Source organism: Platichthys flesus, chromosome 11 (genome assembly GCF_949316205.1).
Source record: "Platichthys flesus chromosome 11, fPlaFle2.1, whole genome shotgun sequence".
Lineage (NCBI taxonomy): Eukaryota > Metazoa > Chordata > Actinopteri > Pleuronectiformes > Pleuronectidae > Platichthys > Platichthys flesus.
In genome coordinates this window covers 633,563-654,925 of record NC_084955.1, presented here as the reverse complement: position 1 = coordinate 654,925, position 21,363 = coordinate 633,563, and the positions used below count along the sequence as shown (strand labels likewise).

Here is a 21,363-nt window from a genome sequence, read left to right as displayed (position 1 = left end):
TCAAAATAAAGATACAGAATAGAGGCATTTTATACGGTGAAGAAAAGCCAACATCATTTTGTCTTTTTTTAAGTCAGACTCTATACTTACCTACACACAAAGTATTGCATCATGTTCAATAACTTTTATATATAAAGTATAAATATAGAGTTTTTGTTTCACTTTTAAGCTTTTTCCTACTGTATTATCGTAATGATTGCTGCAGACTATTCTGATGAGTTGGCGACTCTTTGAGCATCATTAATATAATGCCATTTAATTATGGTGATGACAATGATAATTGATAAAAACTGTGATGTAATAAACCTTTTGCTTCATCTTCTACCATCCTTTGTACATGGCATTGAGATTACTGTGCAAGACTTTAAGGTATGCTATTGATTTTATGGCAGTGTTTTGAGTTTTTCTTTTTGAAAGTTAAAAATTTAGACAAAACAATTCATGTATACCAATAGGCTGGATCTTCTAGAATTATTTAGATCAATTTTTAAAATTAAAATCCTTTAAATATTCATGGTAGCAAAAAAAGAATAGATGTCACCAACTCGAACATTTATTTACACAGTAAGAGATATATATATATATATTTTCTTTTTAAGTGCATTTATTTTCAAAAATAGATATATGAATACATACAATTAAGTGCATAAAAGTCAGCAAAATAAAGGCCTAAGCACCAGAGTAGAGATAACAGTCACAATCATCTCTTTAAATGTATTAATCACAGAGTACAACTTTATTTAATTTAGTCTTTTCATGGATGCAGATTTTTTAATGCAATGTTTATAAAGCAGTTTGTCTCTATGAAACAGAAACCTCTTGTGTCGTCATGAAGTTATAAAAGCTTTGTCTGGGGCCAATGTACCACACAAATTGTTAGTCTTTTGAAAAACATCTTTCAGTTGTTTAGATTACAGAACGATATTTACATGCAAACATGAGCCACACTGCACAAACATTCTCTGGATACACAAACACCCGAGCTCTTACTGCCAGCCGCACATGGTCACCACGGCAACTTACTATTTCCTGACAGAAAGGAGACCTGCACAGAAAGTGACAAGAGACAAGAAATAAGAGGTAGTACAAAGATTGTTTTATTAAATAATAACAAATAGATAGATAGCATTAAATATAAGTGCAGGAGATACCTTTGCCTAGATCACCAGTTTAAAGGCTGTGTTCTTCATGGACCCTTCCAGGTTGATTCACAGACAATATAATTACACATGATAAAGACGCTTTAGAGACAGATTTCAGTCTTGATGTTACTCGTGTGTAATTTGCCAGCAGCCAAGACACGAGTGACATTGTATCGAATTCTGGTTGAATTTGCTAAAACAATTGGACACTTGTTCACGCATTTATGTACTGTTGCTTTATGTCTCTATTAACACAAAATTTCATCAAGGGATAGGTGACCCAAAAAAGAAGATTCACCCATTATCTAAATGTCTGCTAACGGAAGTAGCGATGCTACCAGCAGTAGCGATGCTACCAGAATTAGCGATGCTACCAGAACTTGTGATGCTACAACGCAGAACTTGTGTTAAGTGTGTGCGTGGGAATGTGAACGCAGTTCCAGGTGATATCAAAGGGCATTTAGGCTAAAAACATGGTGTAAGTGAAAACTATTCAAATTCTTTGTTTATTTTATGATTAACTATAATTGTATTGGATTTGGCTGCAACGCTTTCTATCTACAGAAGTGTTTTGTGGACTCAAACACTTCAACCACCCATCCATCGTCAAAGTAGTGAGTAGATAATGAGTAAATTTTCCTTTTTTCGGTGAACTTTCCCTTTTTCAAGACATGAGCTCCAAGGAAACTCCAGAGCTTCTGGTCCGGACTTCCTCCAGAGGTTTCCTTTCACACAAGCACAACGCAGCAGGAGATTCTCAGAGATCTTGGTTTTTAGTTAACAGTATTGACACCTGCAACGGCTCTTATCACTTTACACTCTTTTGATATCTTTGTCAGTGTTTTCCACATGTATGGCACTGCCCTACAATCTGGAGGTATTGGTTTTCTTTCTGTTTGCGTCTTTCTTGTGTTAGTGGTGTAAATAAATAAACAATAAATGATGAGGGTGAAAGGGTGTAAATTTCATTCTAATTTAATAGATTCGGTCTATTCAGTTAAAAGGGTGTGTGTTTAAATTTTCTAGGGCAGCCGGGCCTTCATTTGTGAGTACGCATGGTCTGAGGAAGTTCTAAACTTGATCGTCCTATGCGAACAAATTTAGATAAAAACATATTGATGAATACCAAATTTGTGCATCAAACATTTAAGCAAAGATGTGTGTGTAAGCAGTGCTTGTGAATGAGTCCCATTATTCCTCTGTCATGCCATCTACAGCCGATTCAAAGGCTGGCTTCAGACAAACTCACTGCACTTTCACAGTCATACTAATACAACTGTTCAGTGCATGTTTTGAGGAACTTTAGAGTTGTGTCTGCTCTTGCAATCATCCGACTAGAATACCACAAAACGCACAAACTTGAAGTTTCATGAATATATTTTGGGATTTTATTTACACTCAAACAGACCACATGGCTGTCAACAGGAAGTGTAAACCCTTTAACTGGTCAAGCATTTTCAATGCACATACTCACTGCTATCTACAGTTTATTCAGGAATCTATCTTACCTTAGACAAGTAGCAAAGGCTCTACGAGCACTGCGGTGCAGGAAGTGTATGGGGAAGCCTTTGAAGGTGAGTCCATCTGGCACTGCCCTCCTCACTGCATCCTGGAACTCCTCATTTCCACAAGACACACCAGTGCAGCGCTCCAGCTCATAGGCTGATAAAGCCGAGGAGAGCAGGTAGGACAGGTGATCATCCCACACTGTTGCCAGCTCCAGGTCCTAAGGGAGGGAGCACCAAAGAGCCCATCGTCGGCTTATTACATTGCATGTTGGGATATATCACCTAACATGTAACTAACCAGTGGCTCTTTAACATACAATGTAAAACTTAAGCCTCTCTTGGTCTATCAAATCAATAACAAAAGAACTGTGGCCTGTAGCCTGTACTACGAAGCAAGATAAACATACCCAGGATATCTTTCAGATATCCGGGTAAACTTAATCTAACAATGGCAGTCAGGCTAAGCGGTCACACAAAGCTGGTTATCAACTCGTTAAGTAAACCCATGATTGCGTCATCAAGATCTTAGCGTGTGCACAGGAAAGGGGCACGGTTTACAGCGTATGAACATCAAAGACATGCACAAGGAGTACAAACACATTATCCAGATTAAAAGAAACACAGTAACAGCTGCTAAATGTAGGAAGGACAGCTGGTAAAACATCTTAATGTGAAAGAATGTGGTGTTTACGGAGCCATAAAGGAAACCAATACATAACGCGATCACGACATAATAACAGGATATGAATCTATTCTTTTCCCACAAGAAACCTCTTGGATAAGAGATGAAATGTTTAACTTAATCACATGACGTAGCCTCTATAAAAAGCTTTTGTTTGACACACACTGTCTGCACTGTCTCTGAAGACACACTGTGGTGGAAACATTTAAAATGACTAGTCAATAAAACATATGGAATTACTTTAAGGAGAGTGCGCACCGCAAAACAGTGTAGTGGCAATTTGGTGAGGGCTGACTGTTCTAGTCTCCAAGAGAGGGGAGGGAGGTATGGGGGCTGTCACAAGGTAAATCTGTAAATTATCTATCCCCCATTCCAAGTAAATATTTATTTCATAGGATAAACCTATTTAAAAGAAGGATAAAAGTATACAACTATTGTGACGGCCCTGCCTGACTGTTGGTGTGTTGGACAGTTTCTGTGTTTTCGTATGTGTCCTTACGGTACCAGAGGAGTGCAGTGGTGCCACCCAGCCTATTCAGATCACCTTGGCCCAGCACTCCAATAGGATAAAAGCCCAGCTGGCTTTGTGCTCGCTCTTACTCACTTTGCTTTTGTTTCTATTATGCTTTAGCTCCACAACACCTTAAACTTCACTATGCTCCCACACTCACATCCACATTACTGATGTAAAATGGTAAATGGTAAATGGTTTGTATTTAAATAGCACTTTTCTAGTCTTGATGAACACTCAAAGCGCTTTACAGTTCAGTTTCATATTCACCCATTCACACACACATGCATACTGTGCATCTATTCACAGCACTTTGTTATTCCATGGGGGGCCATTCAGGGTTCAGCACCTTCCCCAAGGACACTTCGGCATGCAGATGGGTCAGACTGGGGATCGAACTGCCGACCTTCAGGGTGGAGGACGACCACTCTACCCCTCAGCCACAGCCGCCCACTCCACATTTATCATTACTTATTGGTTGTTTAATTTATAATAAATACTTTAACCTTCCGTCATCCATTGTGTCCATCTCCGTATTTGTCATGACCTGGGAGCAAGGGCATTACACTAACTAACCCACTAGATAAATTGAAGTAACTTTAACAAGTAGAGAAACGTAGATCAATGCAGACAGTCTGTGGTACTGTGAGCACATTTCTACTACGTGTCAGGTTGGTTAAGTTCAGCTCAAGCAGCTGACAAAGGTTTATCATTCCCTCCGATGAGAATCCTTATCTTTCATAAAGACACTAATTGTCGCTGAAGACCCTTGTCCTCCTCAGAGACCCTCTTACAACCTTTTTTTTTTGCTCCACGGGATCCTACGGTGATGTCATGTTTCAAATGAATTGATTATGGGCGGAGATTTTATACTGGTTAATCTCTTACCTCCAATTTAACCGGCTCCAGAGCAGGTTAGCATTTCAGCACAAGTTACCATGGTGATTTACCCATGTAAGAAGTTAACAAGTTTCGTAGGACTTCAAATCTTAAACTCAAATTGAAGTTACCCAAATAAATAAATTGTGCTTCATAGTACGGGCCCAAGGTGAGTTAGAAATCATCTTAGAGTATCGACATCCAGCAGCATGTTTTACCTTCCTGTGCTCCGAAACCAGGTAACGCATCTCAAACTCCAACTGGTTGCTAGATGAAGCAGGATCCAGAGATGAGGCACAGAGCGAAGGCTGAAGGGGCAGAGAGGTGACTGGGCCTGGGTCACAGACAGACTTCAGTGCATTTTCACTCATCACCTTCCAACAAGATTGATTCTAAAGGGAAAAAAAGGAGGGAAAATTAAGCGATGGATTAGATCTATGGAGAGTTTGATGCTGCAATAATTAAGATTTTCACTTCAAATTAATTTAAACAAAACCCAAACACTAACACAATACCAACAAATAAATCAAAAGTGCTGTATTGTGGTGTAAAAGACCATGATGTACATGTACAAATTATGTAATCTGAGAGATGGATCACAGTTAATGTAACGGACAAGTCGCTCCTACCTGGAAGTCAAAGACACAAAGCTCTACAGCATCAGATGGCTGGCAGTTGGCCATGAAGTTCTGGTGGTTGAAGACACAACCCACAGTGCGGTAGGGGGATGAGGGTTTGGGCTGTGGGGCCAGAGGCAGAGCTTCTGGGTCAATGGCCTGATGGAGGTATCTGACCACACATACTTAGTCCAATTACAAACCCACAAAATGATTGAAAAAAATGTAATTGCACCGTATGCAAAATTTCAAATGTATCTCTTCAGAGTTATGCTGTATAAATATAAAATAAAACTGTACTGTAAAGCGCTTTGAGTGGTCCCCAAGAATAAAAAAAACGCTACATATATACTCACCATCTACCATTTAAATAGTTAAATAGTATTTGCTGACAAATACACAAACTGTGTAAAGAGGCAAACTGAAGCAAAAACAAGTAATTTTTTAGGCCACATCTGATTTAGCACTTACAGAAAAGCAGTATATCTAGTAAATAAGTCTATTTATGAAATCAGGCTTTTCTCCTCCTTCAATTTTATAAGTACCCATCACACAAAATCTGTTATATACTGCATTTCAGCTTGCATCCAGCATGTTATTAGAGCGCCACATGGCAGAAGCTATTTACATCAATAACCACAACAACAACAACAGACCTGTGTGCTGTTAGGCTCTCCCAGAATGTAATGCTCCCATCAGTACCGCGGGTCAGGACCCAGGTGTGTGGCACTCCCTTTGCTTTGGTGCCTACACACACATACGCATCCAAACCAAATCCCAGCAGGAGGCTGCACAGCAGCGTTGCGTGGTCTTCACAATCCCCCTGGGGGGCACAAACAGCAATGGGTTCAGCTCCTCTCCAGAGATGAAAATGTGGAAACCAAATTGCAGATAATTTTATGATTACCATATTAACTGTAACATGAGTGAAACAACTGTCCTTGACCTTCATTTATTACATTTTAGCCTTGAGAGTTGCACTTTGAGAGTAATACCATTTTGTTGTCTTTCATTTTCAATCCTGCATCTCTGAAGCTGCAAAGTTGCAGCAGTTTAATTAAACCCTGCTGAAACCTCTTAAAGCTATTGGCCTGCTCCATTCACTCTGGAACAATGAGTTCCTGTTGATAGTTCTGAAGGCTTATTATCAAAATATTACAAGTTTTTATCTTATCTTTCTGTATTTTGTTATATCTTGAAAAGATAAAGACTTTCATTCAGAGTGTTTATGATTATTATCTTGAAGTATTTTGACAACTTTTCTTCTAAAACAATAACATTATCAGAAATTATGACTTATTACAACTTTACCTATCACAACATGGCTTTCTAAAATAGTAAATAGTTGTTCTACAATGTAATTATTCGTTATATTCTCACCTTGTTCTAAGGATATTACAGCTTTGTTCTGAAAATATTTGTTTCTAAAATATTACTTTAATATCTAATATTGAACTTTAGGTGTAGCCTCAGTTCCAGGCAAAATTCCTTATTTACACTGTGATAAGTTGACACCACAAAGTTGAATAACTGCATATTCTAACATTTAACAAATTTTAACAGATTCATTTGTTCCTTCACTGTTGCTTGTCTAATTCATCATGTCACTACAGCAATCTGTCTAAACAGAATTATTATATCCTGTTCTCACTGCTCTATTTGCCTTTCACAGAAGTGTTGAACACTTCTGAAAAGTATGCAGGATAGGAAGTAAGCTCTGTAGATATCAAATTGTCTATAACAGTAAGCAATTGCATTTGACTTTCCTGGTATACAGGCCTGGTTTGAGCAAGGGGTTGCTGCTGCCGCTGCTATGTGCTTTCTCAAGCTACGGGTAAGTCAGACTGATAAATGCTCCCCAGAAGTGCTAATATGGATGGCAGATACAGAACAGGTTGGGGAGTGATGAGGCTAAATAAATTTTCCCTGGAATGAAACTCATAAATCAGAGCTGACAAGGGCCACTTTGCGAGACTTGTGTTTTGTCTGTCTTGCCAGCCGCTAACAGAGAAGGCGCAGGAAACGTTTATCCCGTAGTGGTCTGGGAAATTCTGCGCTATCAAGTCAAGATATGAAAATGCATCAGTCAAAGAAATAAGTTCAGCTATAGCACATCTTAAATCAAATAAGGTCCCAGGACCAGACGGGTTACCTTCGGAATGGTACAAAGTAATGGGGGTTTCGTTGGTCCTTGTGTGGCAGTCTACCTTTAACTTGGTCCTTAAAGGACTCATCGTATACCCATTTTACCACAAGTTGATATTGTTCCTTGGGGTCTTAATTAAATGTCTGTAACATACTTTTGTCAAAATACCACAAGGATCATTTACAACAGCACCTTTTTACCATGTCTAAAACAGCCCTCCTCAGATTGACCTGTTTTGAGTGTGCCGCCCCTCTCCTCTCTCCCCCTCCCCTCCTCCCTCCTTCACAAGATAAAAGCGCCCAGATTTTTAGCCATCCACTACCTCTGTAGATGAATGGCTACTGGAGACGAAGATACAATCTTGCAACCATATCCTTTTGACCCAGAGTCAGGTGGGCCAGAGCCTGCCTGCGACAGCCCCAGCGCCCCAGTGCAGCCCCTCAGTGGGAGCAGTGGGAGATGGAGCTGGCGCAGCAGCAGGATCCTTCCACACTGTGGAGTCAACGTTTAGAGGTGTACCGGGGTCTCCGCCTTGACGATCGGCATGTTTATGCGGCCACTTAGATGTCTGAGGGGTAGCATCAGCAAGCTTACGCTGGCTGCCCTCACCAATGCCATGAAGTCGATAATGATGGCGTGTGTTGGCGTGGGGGGGGGGGGGGAGGGTTAGGTAACAAACTGTAGTTAGCTAGCTACAATACACACCACATTAAATATAAAACTGATAAAAATTCATTATAATTATTTAAACACACAAAATTACAACTCATATGATAATGACACATTATAAGTGTACACGCTAACACAGAGAATAAAGAGTAGATTTCCTTCCTTATCTTGATCTCAAGTCATCTTGCTTGACAGCCATGTGCTCTGCTATGACCTCAGGTCACTATGGCTGCCAAGTAAACTTTTGTTGATAAACAAAGTTGGAGGCGATGACATAATGACAGCAATATTTAGAACAGCTAGGAAATGTAAGCTTTTAAAGTTTAGGTTAATAAATAAATGGCAATTCCTGTATGTTGCTAGTTGTATGTACTAGGTTATAGTTGTAACTTTTTTTAGTCATTTTATTTATATCAAATCAGAATGTTTATACTCTTCTATGACCTTATAATCATGGTCATTGTGAACATTGTGATCACCTCAGAAAATCTGTAGCTTCAAGGGTTTATGAACGCATATATAATGAGATATCACATAATTTGCATATTTTAATATTATTTTTTAGACAAAGTATATAAAGGATATATATAAAGGGGGAAAAAAGTCCATTTCACCTGTAGTGTGATAATAGTGTCACCTGTTGTGGTCATTTTAAGGACTTTCTTCCCAGAGATTTTGGCACACATCCCACGTTGTTCAATCGAGTCATATTAGTCTATAACAGTTGAGATATTCTCTGCTTAATGAAGCGCATACAAATCTTCCCCAGGACCTAGACTACAAGGGCTAGATAAAAAATTATTGAGCAGTTTCAAACCCATTTTCATTGGAGCGAGTTACAAAACAGGGCGGCCAAATTATCCCTCTCTCTTCTTTATTGAGCCCCTTAGCCAGGGAATTATTCAGAATAACAATATTAAAGGAATAGCCATGAAAGGAGGAGAACAAAAGATGTCCTTATTTGCTAATGATGTATTGGTGTATGTAACCAACCAAGAACAACCTCTGGTACAGTTATTTTCACTTTTCGAACAATATGAATCCTTCTCTGGATGAAGCTGAATGTTTTAAAAACACAAATCCTCAGTCCTAAATACAATCCCTCAATAAATGTGAAGGAGAAGTATAATTTGGGATGCTGAATCCATGAGATATTTAGGGGTATATATTCCAGTATACTTGACAAAACTGTTGCTTAACTACCTTCCCATGAACAAAAAGATTGGGGAAGACATAAGGAGGTGGGACCTAATACCATTTCTTAATTTCAGATCTTATATTGAATCAGTCAAAATGGTTATGTTGCCAAGATTGTTGTATCTCTTCAAGTGACCTTGAGGCACATTTGGCAGGGACATAAACCAAGAATCAAATACCAGAGTTTACGATTGGCAGGGTGGGGTTGCACTTCGGTGCTTAAAAGATTACTATATTGCTGCATGATTGAATCCTTTCTGGCGGGAGATTCATGGGGTTTTGCAGAATGACAGAAAAGGCTATGCTGTTTCGACTCTTTGGCAGGCCAAGCCACCTGCCCAGGCACTTGCTGATGACAAGTTCCAATCCCTCAACAATGGTCACTGGGACTTTGTATATCAGCAGCGGCCGGAGTCTCTGCAAGATACCATGCTGATAGATCCATAGAGCCAGGTTTTAAGTTCTATACAGGATGACTGGACTGCAACTGTGTCTCTCAGGGAGTAGTCAAAGATCTTGCCGAGGCTCTTCACAGGCTTCTCAGACGCAAATGGAATCTGGACACCTCCTAAAGAGAAGCGCTACTTATTACATACTCTTCCTTTTCTCAGAACCAAGGTTCTGGATTTGGCGGGCATGAAGCTCATCCTAACCCAAGTAATGACCAGTCCTTGGAGGAACAATCAGCATCCTGGCACTGATGTGGTTGTGAATGTCAAGTCATCCATGATTGGGGGTTGAAGGATGTCCAACCTAGACAGCGGTCCTTTACATCCACTTCTGATGATTTCATCAGCATGTTCATTGCCAAGGCAAACGGGTATACTGATATGGTCCAACCAGTTAGGATGCCTTTCTCAAGACCAGTGGTCACCAACCTTTTTGAGCCCAAGATCACTTTTTAATTCTAAACATAAGCCGAGATCTACCGCCCTGATATCTTCTAAAAAAAAAAGCACACATATTTATTATTTTTCTTATATTTCTGTTAAAGGCTCAATGTACGAGCATAACTATAAACAAAGAGATGCAGTAATATATTAATATCAATCCATCAATGTTGTATAAAAATATACAATATTTATCAATGCACAATATTCACATTAATACAAATTCATATTTAAAACTTCTGTTCAATGCTAAATATATAGGTTCTCATTTCAACAATATGTTCAGCAAAGGAGCTGCTACTGCATTACAATGTTTTTAAATAGGCTTTGCCTTGAATATGGCCATAAATCTGACTATTTCCTTGTATAAAAGTAGTCCTGTGTAGTCGAATAAACAATTATTACAGTTGAACGCAGCCAGTGAGTCCAAAGCGGGGATCAATATTCTATGGACACTGTCGAGATCGATATGTCGATCGCAATCGACGGGTTGGCGACCACTCCTCTCAACAATGGCATTACAATGTGGTAGTCCCAGAGGTAACTGTTAATGAGATTTGTGATCCTCTCTGGGACATGACAACAGCTAGGTCTCCTCTGTTCTCTCTTGCCACGCGGCTCAGCTGAGTGACCACTTGTGTGTGTTCGATACAGCCTGGCATGCCTGGGACTCCTCCCTTCTGCACTGCAGTGTCACTATAGGAGATCCTCAGAAGGTACTCTGTTATGCAGTTTGCAAGTATCTTGAAAAAGACCTTGCCTTCCACACTTCTCAGGGAGATGGTGTGGAATTGAGGGACGTTGCTTGCGTTCTCCTCCTTTGGTACCAAGACTCCTTCTACATGTCTCCAATGCTTGGCAATTTTCCCGTATGTCATACTGTCCTGATGAGTCACCACAGTCTCTCCAGGAATCTTGGACAGTGTTTATATACCTTAAATGTTACTCCGCGTTGATCTGATTGTATTCTTGACTTCTGCCAGAGTGGGATACTTGGTGTTGTAAGGGATACAGAGTTCAGGTGGTGCAATTAGCTCTATGCAGTGGGACAGGTCTTCAAGCAGCACTTAAGGGAACATTAATGGTGTCGCCACCGCGGTGCGCTTGCAGGCCCTCTCCCTGCCACTCCTCCTGTGTCACTCTACATGCCTGAGGGTGATGAGCTTGTCTCAGGATGTTCCGTAGGCAAGGGCTGGTTTGTCCCCTTCTCTTGTCTTTCTGTAGTGCTGTTTCAGGGACTTAAAGGGATAGTTCATCCAGTAATTCTCTTAATATTTACTTACCCCTTTGCCGATGGGGGGTGGGGGGTAAAGTGTTTGAGCACACAAAACACCTTTGAAGTTTCAGGGGTAAACAGTGTAGCTGATTAGTGACCTATATTTAGACTAGAGGTGAACGATTAATTTCATTTGCGATAAAATCGCGATATGATAAAACGAGATTTTCTAATCCCAACGTGCGCGATTATAACGTGCGAAGAGAGTAGGGATCTGGGCTGCTCTCCTCACACGCAGCCAGATTGCTGCGGGCCACAAAACTCCTCTGATCCAGAAGATAGCGAAGCAACCCTGCATCACCTACAGGGTCCTAAAGTCTTCGGCCGACGTGGCGGACACACAGAGCCCCCCGGTCACCTACATGCACATCTGCGAGACGGAGATGTTCAGCATGGGTGTGTTCCTGCTGAGGCCCGGCGCCTCCATACCGCTGCATGACCACCCGGACATGAACGGGAATCTACGGAGCTGCTAATCCGCAAGCTGCCCTTCCGCCGCATCCGCGGAGAGAGAGCGCTTAAACTGCTGCTGCTCTACTGACAATAACAACGCCGCATTCCTACACTTATAAAATGCAATTCAATGTGGAAGTAATCCAAGTATTCAGAATACGTTACTAAGATTAGTTAATGTAACGGAATACGTTACAGATTACATTTTGGGCATGTATTCTGTAACAGAATACGTTTTGAAAGTATCCTTCCCAACACTGGAAATGTTACTGATTTGGGAGCAGTAAGACACCTATAATTAAAAAAATCTTTTTCTCAAGATTACATTTTTGCAAACAGGTTAAAAATCGCAATTATATTATTTCCCCAAATCTTTCAGCCCTAATTCAGACGTAATAAAACAGAAAAGCCATAACTTGCCTCCACACTGCTCGTGTGGCGTCATCCAAGTGTCCTGAAGCATTCATATTCGACTCGAAACCAAGTAAGCCTAAGTCCTCCAGAAGTGGCTAAGTTAGGGGAAGTTGGTATTTCCGACCGTCCTTGAATGAACCTCGTCAGAAGATATCAGCAGACATTTACAATAAAAACATGGTGTAAATGACGCCTTTGCGAGTCGAATATGAATATCAGGGCTTCCGGACACTCGCATGACACCACAATAGCAGTATTGTTCTTTTTTTCTGTTGTTTTATTACATCTCAAGGACTAACCATTGACTTCAACTGTATTGGTTTCTGCTCTAACAAAGTTGTTTTGTGGACTCTCTCCCAAATGCAAATGCACAACCTTTCTGTTACCTTCCAATTACCTACATATATGAGATTCATGTTTAATGTGTAAATAAACTAATAAAATTAACTTGACTGTGGATTTATTACATTAAGGTACTAAGCTAGGTATTCTCAAGATTTATTTCTAGAACTAATGGAACATGTAATTCTTCACAGAAATTCAGGTTTGAAGAGCAATAAATCTGCAGTACAGCAAGTGCATTGTCTTCTGAAAAATGGGCACACCTCTTTTATAGATGCCAGATGTCTGTTTCTCCTTACCTTCCCTCTGCATAGGAAAGCCATTAATGTGCACCATTGCTCCTGCCCACCCCCTCCCACCACAGGAGCCTTCTCATGGGCCAGCAGGCTGACAAAACGGGCTGCCTGTCGAGGAGTCTCCAGCAGCCGGCCCACCCGGAGGACACGCACATAGGAACACACTGGTTGGTTGACGCCATTTTCATCCTGCATAATTCACAGACACAAAACCAGAGGTCATGGGACAGCATGGAGCCACATATTATGAGGAGTTCCAGATTTAAATATCCCTAAAAAAAATTTTAGCAGCATACACCTTTGTATGAGTTGAAAACTGCAACTAAAATGTTGTTGTTTTTTTGCTGTGTGGACAAACATAACATATATTTAGAAATTATGTAATATGCAGATGAATGTTGTATTATTAATTTGAGCCAAACATGTGACTGAGATGAACCTGCGCAAATATCTTGACCATTTTGGATTGGTGCGACGGTCGTATCTCAAGGAACTCCCTCCACCACTGTTTGGCATAAACCAGGAAGAGTCTCTCCTTCTCAGCTGTCCTCTTTCTTTCCAGGGTTTGCTGAATGAGAACAAGACAGTCACCTGATGCATTAAATATAGAGCTTCGATGTTTCTTTTACTATACAGTCTTTATATCCAATCTCAGCAATATTGATCACAAAAGGCATTCAGTTGTATTCATTCACTTTGAGTGGCTAATGTATTTTTCCTGTAACTGCTAAACCTTTATACAGCTGATGAATAAACAGTAACAGATATAGAGAGACTCCAGTGTGCTGACCTGTGTGCTGATGATATCAGTGCTCAGAGTCTCTGTGAGAGGAGGGTAGAGCTCCATACTGACTGTCAGAACACCAGCTGGGACTTTAGATTCACTGCCTGGTGAGAGAAAGACACGAAAGCATGCACACACACACGCTTTAATTCATGTGAAAACATATTTTAACAAAATAATGTCAATTAATAAAAAAGATATAAGGTAAAGTAAATGATTGCATAAATATTCACCCCCTGCAGGTAAGTATTTGGTAGATGCACCTTTGACTGCAATCACAGCACTGAGTGTGTGCGGATATGTCTCAATCAGGCTGGCACATCTGGACACTGCATTTTTCTCCATTCTTCGTAGCAAAACAGCTCAAGCTCTGTCAGGTTGCTCAGGGATCTGGCGTGAACAGCTCTTTTCAAGTCCAGCCACAAATTCTCGATTGGATTGAGATCTGGGCTTTGATTTGGCCACTCCAGAACATTCACCTTGTTGTCTTTGAACCTTCGGAAATAAATCTTTTCCCAAGTCGTAGTTCTCTTGCAGACTGTGTCAGATTATCCTCCAGGATTTGGGAATCCAGGCGAGATTTCATATGAGCTTTTTTCAACAGTGGCTTTCTCTTTGCAGGTGTTTTTATACTACAATCACTTGACACACGTCAACTGCACTCAGGCGATTTCCATTTCACTAATTGTGACACTGCTGGCATCAACTAGCTGGACCTCTGTTGAATTAGGTCAGTCACTTTAAAGGGGGTGAATATTTATACAAACAATTATTTTACACAAAATACTTTTCATGAATTGACATTAGTTTGCAAAAATCTGTTTTCACTTTGATATTAAAGAGGTTATTTCAGCAAATTCTTGTCAAAAAGCCTAATTATATTGACCATGATTTCATGTATAAAAGCAACAAAAGGTTGAAACATCCAAGGGGGCTGAATACTTTTTATTGGAATTGTATAACTCTTTATAGGCACAGCATATAAACAATATATCATAAAATATTAAATGTATACTGTATTTCAGGATGGTTTCTCAATGGATACAAGAGATGTGTAAAACATCAGTTTTGTAAAAAGCATTATCCAAATTTATTTTGGAGCTGGCTTAACTATTCTCTAAGCCATCAACTTCTCTATTAGACTCTATACCAACTAGACATTTTAAGGAAGTTTTGAATCTCTAATCAACAGTTTTATAGTAAATCAGTCTAATATATCTCTATCAACCGGCTATGTACCGCAGGCTTTAAAGGTAGCAGTACTTAAAACCTCTTCATAAAATGCATGAGATTCTGTTACAGAGACTGGATCAACATGTACTGATAAAAGGAACCGCATTAAGCTCTTTTAAGTCGTAGTTACCGGATAGATTCCTTAGACTCCTCAGTGTACACTGATCAGAGGATGCAAGCTGTTCCCTTGGAAGATGACTTTTCATTTGTTAAACCAATATTTCATCAACAGCCGGTTGCTTTTTATTACAGTGATTTTATAGATGCATGATACCAGTGTGTAAAGAGCTACATTCAGATACACAATCATTAGCTGTAAAATATGTGAAATTAAACAGTCTCCATGAAGAGGAAAGGGTTTTCTTTGTTATCACTACACATTTAGGTTAAGTCCATTTAGGTTAACAAATGAAGTGCTACACAAAGAACACTGCAGAAGAAGTATTTTTCCTCACCAACTCCCATCAGCTCTACACCAAGGCAGGTCTTTCCACTGGGTGCGCCGAGGACTATCCTCCAGTCCAAGAAGTAGGATGAGACCAGCGTTGTCTCACTGTAGGTGTCTGTTTTAATCAGTACCAAGTGAACCGGGTCACTCACTGACAGCAAGGCAGTTGCATCTGCCATTTTATTGCTTTCTCCTGCAGCATCAAACGAAAATATATGCATAAGTGGGTTTAAAGCAGTAGTCTGTGACATTTTCAAAACATTTCATTTCAAATAAATGTGGGAAAAGTAAAAAATACAATCCAGAAAATATTTGAATCAACATGATTAAACGGTGTGCGACATGAACCTGAATGACGAGTACCTATTCCATCTCTATGAATCTCGAAGAGTAAGCCCTCCTCGAGGTTGGGTTCACAGGCACAGGGCACTGGCTTTGAGTGAAACCTCTGGTTGCGGAAGTGCACATAGAGTGTAAATGTCGAACACACTTGACCTGGTAAAGGCTCAGGCTCCTGGAGGTGCTCCAGAAAGGCCTTACCACCAAGTACTTGCAGATACAGGTAACGTCTTGATGGATCAATATTGGCTTAGAGAAAGAAAAGAATGTCATCACTCACTGTGTCCACTGTGTTAACAATGATATTTTATAACTAACATACTCAAAACTGTAGGGAGCAGTGCTCAGCTGTACAAGATGTCTTAATAGTCGTACATACAGGGAACAAGAATTACTTTGAAAGAGGCAGGAACACTATGTTAAATGTTACTACACAGCTGATTAATGTCTATGCAGTAAAAGCTATAATCAAAGATAGATTTCCAACGGAGAAACCATTGGATCAAAGAAAAAGTTAAACTTATTGTAATAAGTTAAACAGCAAAACCCAACATGGATTATGAATAAAAAAAAAGGTCAACAGATAAATACTGCATATCATATCATAAGAGATAGATAGAGTTGACACTACTTAGTCATGATTCACTTTAGTATCCTGTTTTTTCTCTCTGTTTATACAATTGTAAAATCAGTGTTAGCAAAGGCTAATTATTCCTCCCATTTATATATGATTTTGTCACCAAAAACCCTGATTGGATATTCAGAATTTCTACTGTCATAATGTGACAGAATTTTCCCATTGTGAGTATGTTGCAAAATTCTGGGAATATTCAACCCGGAATATTCAATTAACGGAAATATACAAGAATTAACGGGAATAAACTGGAAATATTGGGGTGATTTAAACTAACTCTATTTACCTTGTCATATACAGACATACATAAAAACATTTTGTTTTTTAACAAGCAGACATGCATGCAAACATTTCTAATACAAATTTAAAAATGAAATATTTTACTTAATCCATTTGTGAGTAGAACTTTAACGGATTCTTTCATTGAACAACAAAAAACATGAATGTTGTATGTAATGAAAAAGGCTTCAGTGTAACATATAATCAATATGCTAGGTAATGACAAAAACGTTCAAAAACAAAAGAACATCATAGGTCTAGTTGGCCAATGTTCCCAACTAGCTGCTGAGCTAGGCTTGCCTAGTCTTGTTTTCAACTACATTTAAGTTATTGTTATAAGCTAGCTTTAGCAAAAGAAGTGTCAACTTCCAGTGCTTAACTGCCCATGGAAAGTTTACAAAAACAAATTGTTGTTGTATTGATATGCACCAATATTGGAACTTTTAATTTAGCTTTAAAAAGGGCATGTAAGTACATTAGGAAATAAATCATTCCTCCTAACTCCATTTGTATTGCCAAGAGGGACATTCATACCTATTTTTGCAAATTTGAACCTTTGTCACAAATCATAACCCACATGAAACCAACTACATGCAGCCTTGAAATCCTTCCCTCCACATTTGTACAGACACAGTGGTTCCCAGTATTTTAATGATTCTTAATAGATCCCTAACAAAGGGAATCTTCCCTTCCAGTTGTAAACATGCTGTGGTCCAACCTCTTTTAAAGAAACCTAACCTTGATCCCTCGGTTCTTAACAATTTTAGGCCGATCTCTCAACTTCCATTTTATCAAAGGTTTTAGAAAAAGTGGTGTCAACCCAACTTCAAGCTTTTATGTGTCTTTGCGAAATTTAGATCAGGTTATAGATGATTACACAGTACAGAAACTGCCCTCCTCCAAGTAACCAATGACCTTCTTTTAGCAGCTGACAGAGGAGAGCACAATTCTAATCCTCCTAGACCTAAGTGCAGCCTTTGACACAGTAGATCAGGCCATTTTAATTGACCATCTTAAAACCTGGCATGGCATCAAGGACACTGCACTTAGTTGGTTTGATTCTTACCTTTTACAAAGAACTTGCCCGGTTCCCATACGTAATTACACATCCTCTATAACGAATGTTACCTGTGGTGTACAACAAGGTTCAATTTGAGGCCCAATCTTATTTTCTATTTATGTGCTTCCTCTTGGCAAAATCCTCCAACACTACCTCTCCTTCCACTGCTATGCAGATAAAAACAGATTTACATTCCGCTGAGACCTGATGACCCTGAAAGCCTAGCTGCGTTGAAAGACTGTCTTAATAATATCAACAGTTGGATGGTACAAAACTATTGGCAACTCAACAACTCGAAGTCAGAAATAATATTCATCAATCCACCTAAACCCATCACTGAGATTGAACACAGCCTTGGTACCTGGTCTATCAATATAAAGCCTGTTGCCAGAAACTTAGGAGTTCTGATTGACTAATCATTTACTTTCGAACCACAAGTAGTAAAAAAGTAGTAAAAAAGTAGTCAGAACGCGGCAGCCCAGATTCTCACTGGTCTTAAAAGGTAACATCCCATCGACCTGACCCTTGCTTCTCTTCATTGGCTCCCTGGCCATTTTAGAATGATTTTAAGATTTTACTGATCACTTTTGAAGCATGCCAGGGTCTGGCCCCAATCTAAGTCACAGAATTACTGACCCCTTAGGTGCCTGCACGCAGGCACCTAAATTCCTCAGGTGGAGCCCTGCTCGCTGTTCCAAAGTCGAGGTGGAAAACCAAAGGTGACTGTGCTTTTGCCATCAGGGACCCTTGGCTTTGGAAGAGCCTACTTGAGGAGATAAGGCTCGCAGATTCAGTGACTTCTTTTAAATCACTTCTTATAAAAACACTTTTATAGACTTGCTTTCATGTGATCCTGTGATATTATCGTTTTCTTTTCACCTTTTGTTTTACTTGTTCACTTATTTTCATCTATATTACCTGTTCAACTCTTAATTTACTCTTCTTGCTTTGTTATCAAAGTGCTATATAAAAAGGTGTATTATTATTATTATTATTATTATTATTATTATAAGGGCCAAAAGCTCAGCTCAGAATAAAGTCTTTGCTGCATTACATTCTAACTCTTTGGTCTAAGTTTTTTTGCTTGTTGCTGTTGGTTTACTTGCGTATGGTAAATTATGTTTTTTACATTTCTTCAGCTGAGTGATTTCTTTGTCAATAAAGTCAGGAGCACGCTTGGGATGAGATCCTTTTTTTTCATCCATGATTGCCTCCTATTAAAAAGTAGATAGAACAACAGTTATTGCAGAACAGTAAGCATGTGATCAAAGTAAAAATTCAAAAATATAAGCAAATATTAGTTAAATAATTATATTTCTCTCACTAATCATCAAGTATTCAAAGCTGCTGTCAAATGGTCATTCTACCTGGTCAAAGTGTAGGTCCTTCATTACATCATCTATGATACCCCTGCTCTGCAGAGTTCTTAAAAAATCTGCCTCAGATAGAGATTGATGTGATTGCCCTCGATCATCCTTCACATTTTCAGCCAGCACCTCTCGGATCTTACCACGTATACCACTCTGATAACCCAAAAAAACAAACAAAATACACAGAATTAACACCTCTTTCTCATTTACGCTGCCTAAACAAAGGTCACAAGGAGACATTTCATTGTACCTATACAGGCTTTATAATCATCACCTGATATAATGACATCTGATTAAGATGGACTCCTGACCCTCACCATTCAAAGTTTATCATGTAGCTTTGGCTTTCCACATGTTTGCCCCCAACTTGTTTGTTTTGCTCCTAATGCTCATCCATCCTCACTGTGTTGGAGAGAGTGATTGGGAAAAATGTAGCATTGCTCTTGTATCTTGAAAATCTGCATAAGGGTTGCCCATCAACAATATTTTTAAACACAATTTTAGATAACTGCATAAATAGGTCTATATCAAGGAGTTAAAACCATCAGGTAAATACGTAAACCTGAAGTTGTGTGATAATATTATCCTATCAATGGTATCGTCATCATTTCAATCTACCTACTAATTCCACAAATGTATTTCTATCTATCTGTATGTGGAGCACATATCTAGCAAAATGTGCAACTTATTGGCTTCACACTTGATATCTGTATTATAACTGGTCCAGAGAAGTGCAGTTCCAAGTTTGGTGTGATTTGGACACATGATATGTGCTTTCCAAACAGGCAGGTTTAGAACTGCTCTAGTTTTTGTACAAATTCATTAAATGACAATTTTGTTAAAACAAACACAAATAGCAGCTTAATAATGAGCCAATTACTGGAAAAAAATCTAACTGGATGAGTTGAATATTGCTTTGTTATTCACATACAGGACAATAATAGGGTATATCTACCGGGCCCACTCTATTGCATCTTATTTAACATAAGTGATAGACAGACAGTATAGTGAAGCATAAACTGGTAGTACTTTGCTGCTGTGGTGAAAACAACAAGGTAATACTAACATATATCCATGATTAATATACCCGGCTTCTTTTGTAGTGTTAACTCACTGTTTGCACATCGGACAATGAGTAAAAAGATATTTATGTTTTATATAACTAACATGAGTTGAAATAACAGCTAACGTTGCTCACCTTGAGCAGATGGTTGTGAATGATTTGCTTCAGCTCAGAAACTTTCTCTGGAGGCAGAGACATCACTGCTAACGACGAACTCTGGCAAGCTTTACAGTCCAGTGGCTACCGACGTTAGCAGAAGGGCGCTATCAGGAACAATAAAAAAACGTGTTTGTCCTTTCTGAGCTCGATCTTATAATTGTATACACATTTGTTTTCTGTATCTAGGCAAAGGCACTCGTCCTACCGCCAGTTTAAACTGTGGCGGAAAAGCTAAAGTAAATATGGCGATGTCGATGCCTGACTACAGTCTGCGATTAAGTTAAATTCGTGAAACCTGACCGAGAACACAATAATATACACTATAAGGAATATCACAATAGTGATATGAGTGTTCATTTTTTGCTATATATATTTTATAATAATTATTTTCCCTTTTTATTCAGGGGTTGTCTTAGACACCTACGTGTTGTCTGCGACGACAACCAATACAGGACCCTATTGTAGTACAATTTGTAGTTTGTATCCATAAGTCTATACGATCAATGTACCTGTCTCAGTATTTATCTGAAATCAACCTAATACTATTAATTATTTCTAGTCTTTCTTAAATTAAAACATACGGTTTATATGCTTATTTGTATTTATTGTTTAGTGGACTAAACAACTACAACAGGCACTTCCTCAAAAAACACCACTGCAGACAAGAGAAAATAAAATTACTGAAGTGGTCAATAAGAGCAAGGCCTCTTCTTAAAATATTGAATAAACTCCTTGAATCCATGGTGAGAGGCCTTCAGTCTGACTGCATTGATTTAGCTCATGGCCAGAGTGCAATTATGGAGGCATGGGGACTGGGGTGATCTGTGGGTGGACACTGGAGTTGCTTTACTGACACAGAATTCAAGGAAAAAATACACACAAAAAAGCAGACTTTGGTTTAAAAAAAGATTAATTTTATAATTTAATCTGCATTTCATGTTTTCTTTTCTTAACACAACATATGTCATGTTC

The 21,363-nt window shown here is 39.1% G+C and overlaps 1 protein-coding gene across 1 annotated transcript; it reads right to left on the bottom strand.

Moving 5' to 3' along the window:
* Positions 1 to 533: 533 nt before the first annotated feature.
* cep76 (centrosomal protein 76) lies at positions 534 to 20,603 on the bottom strand. Its single transcript, XM_062399597.1, has 13 exons — positions 20,368 to 20,603; positions 19,167 to 19,322; positions 18,929 to 19,013; positions 15,851 to 16,075; positions 15,495 to 15,680; positions 13,813 to 13,910; positions 13,462 to 13,590; positions 13,026 to 13,211; positions 5,996 to 6,162; positions 5,352 to 5,511; positions 4,941 to 5,114; positions 2,651 to 2,868; positions 534 to 1,045 (listed from the first exon to the last, which is right to left on the bottom strand). The coding sequence occupies exons 1-13, from the start codon at positions 20,428 to 20,430 to the stop codon at positions 907 to 909; spliced, it is 1,986 nt and encodes a 661-aa protein (XP_062255581.1). The 5' UTR covers positions 20,431 to 20,603; the 3' UTR covers positions 534 to 906.
* Between the last annotated feature and the right edge of the window lie 760 nt (positions 20,604 to 21,363).

What these genes read in the sequence shown, in the direction of transcription:
- cep76 (XM_062399597.1), bottom strand. Translation starts at nt 20,430, where the DNA reads ATGTCTCTGCCTCCAGAGAAAGTTTCTGAGCTGAAGCAAATCATTCAC. An exon ending in AATCACTCAGCTGAAGAAAT is followed by an intron (nt 16,076 to 18,928) that starts GTAAAAAACATA and finishes TCTTTCTCTAAG; the next exon opens with CCAATATTGATCCATCAAGA. An exon ending in CTGATATCATCAGCACACAG is followed by an intron (nt 13,591 to 13,812) that starts GTCAGCACACTG and finishes GTTCTCATTCAG; the next exon opens with CAAACCCTGGAAAGAAAGAG.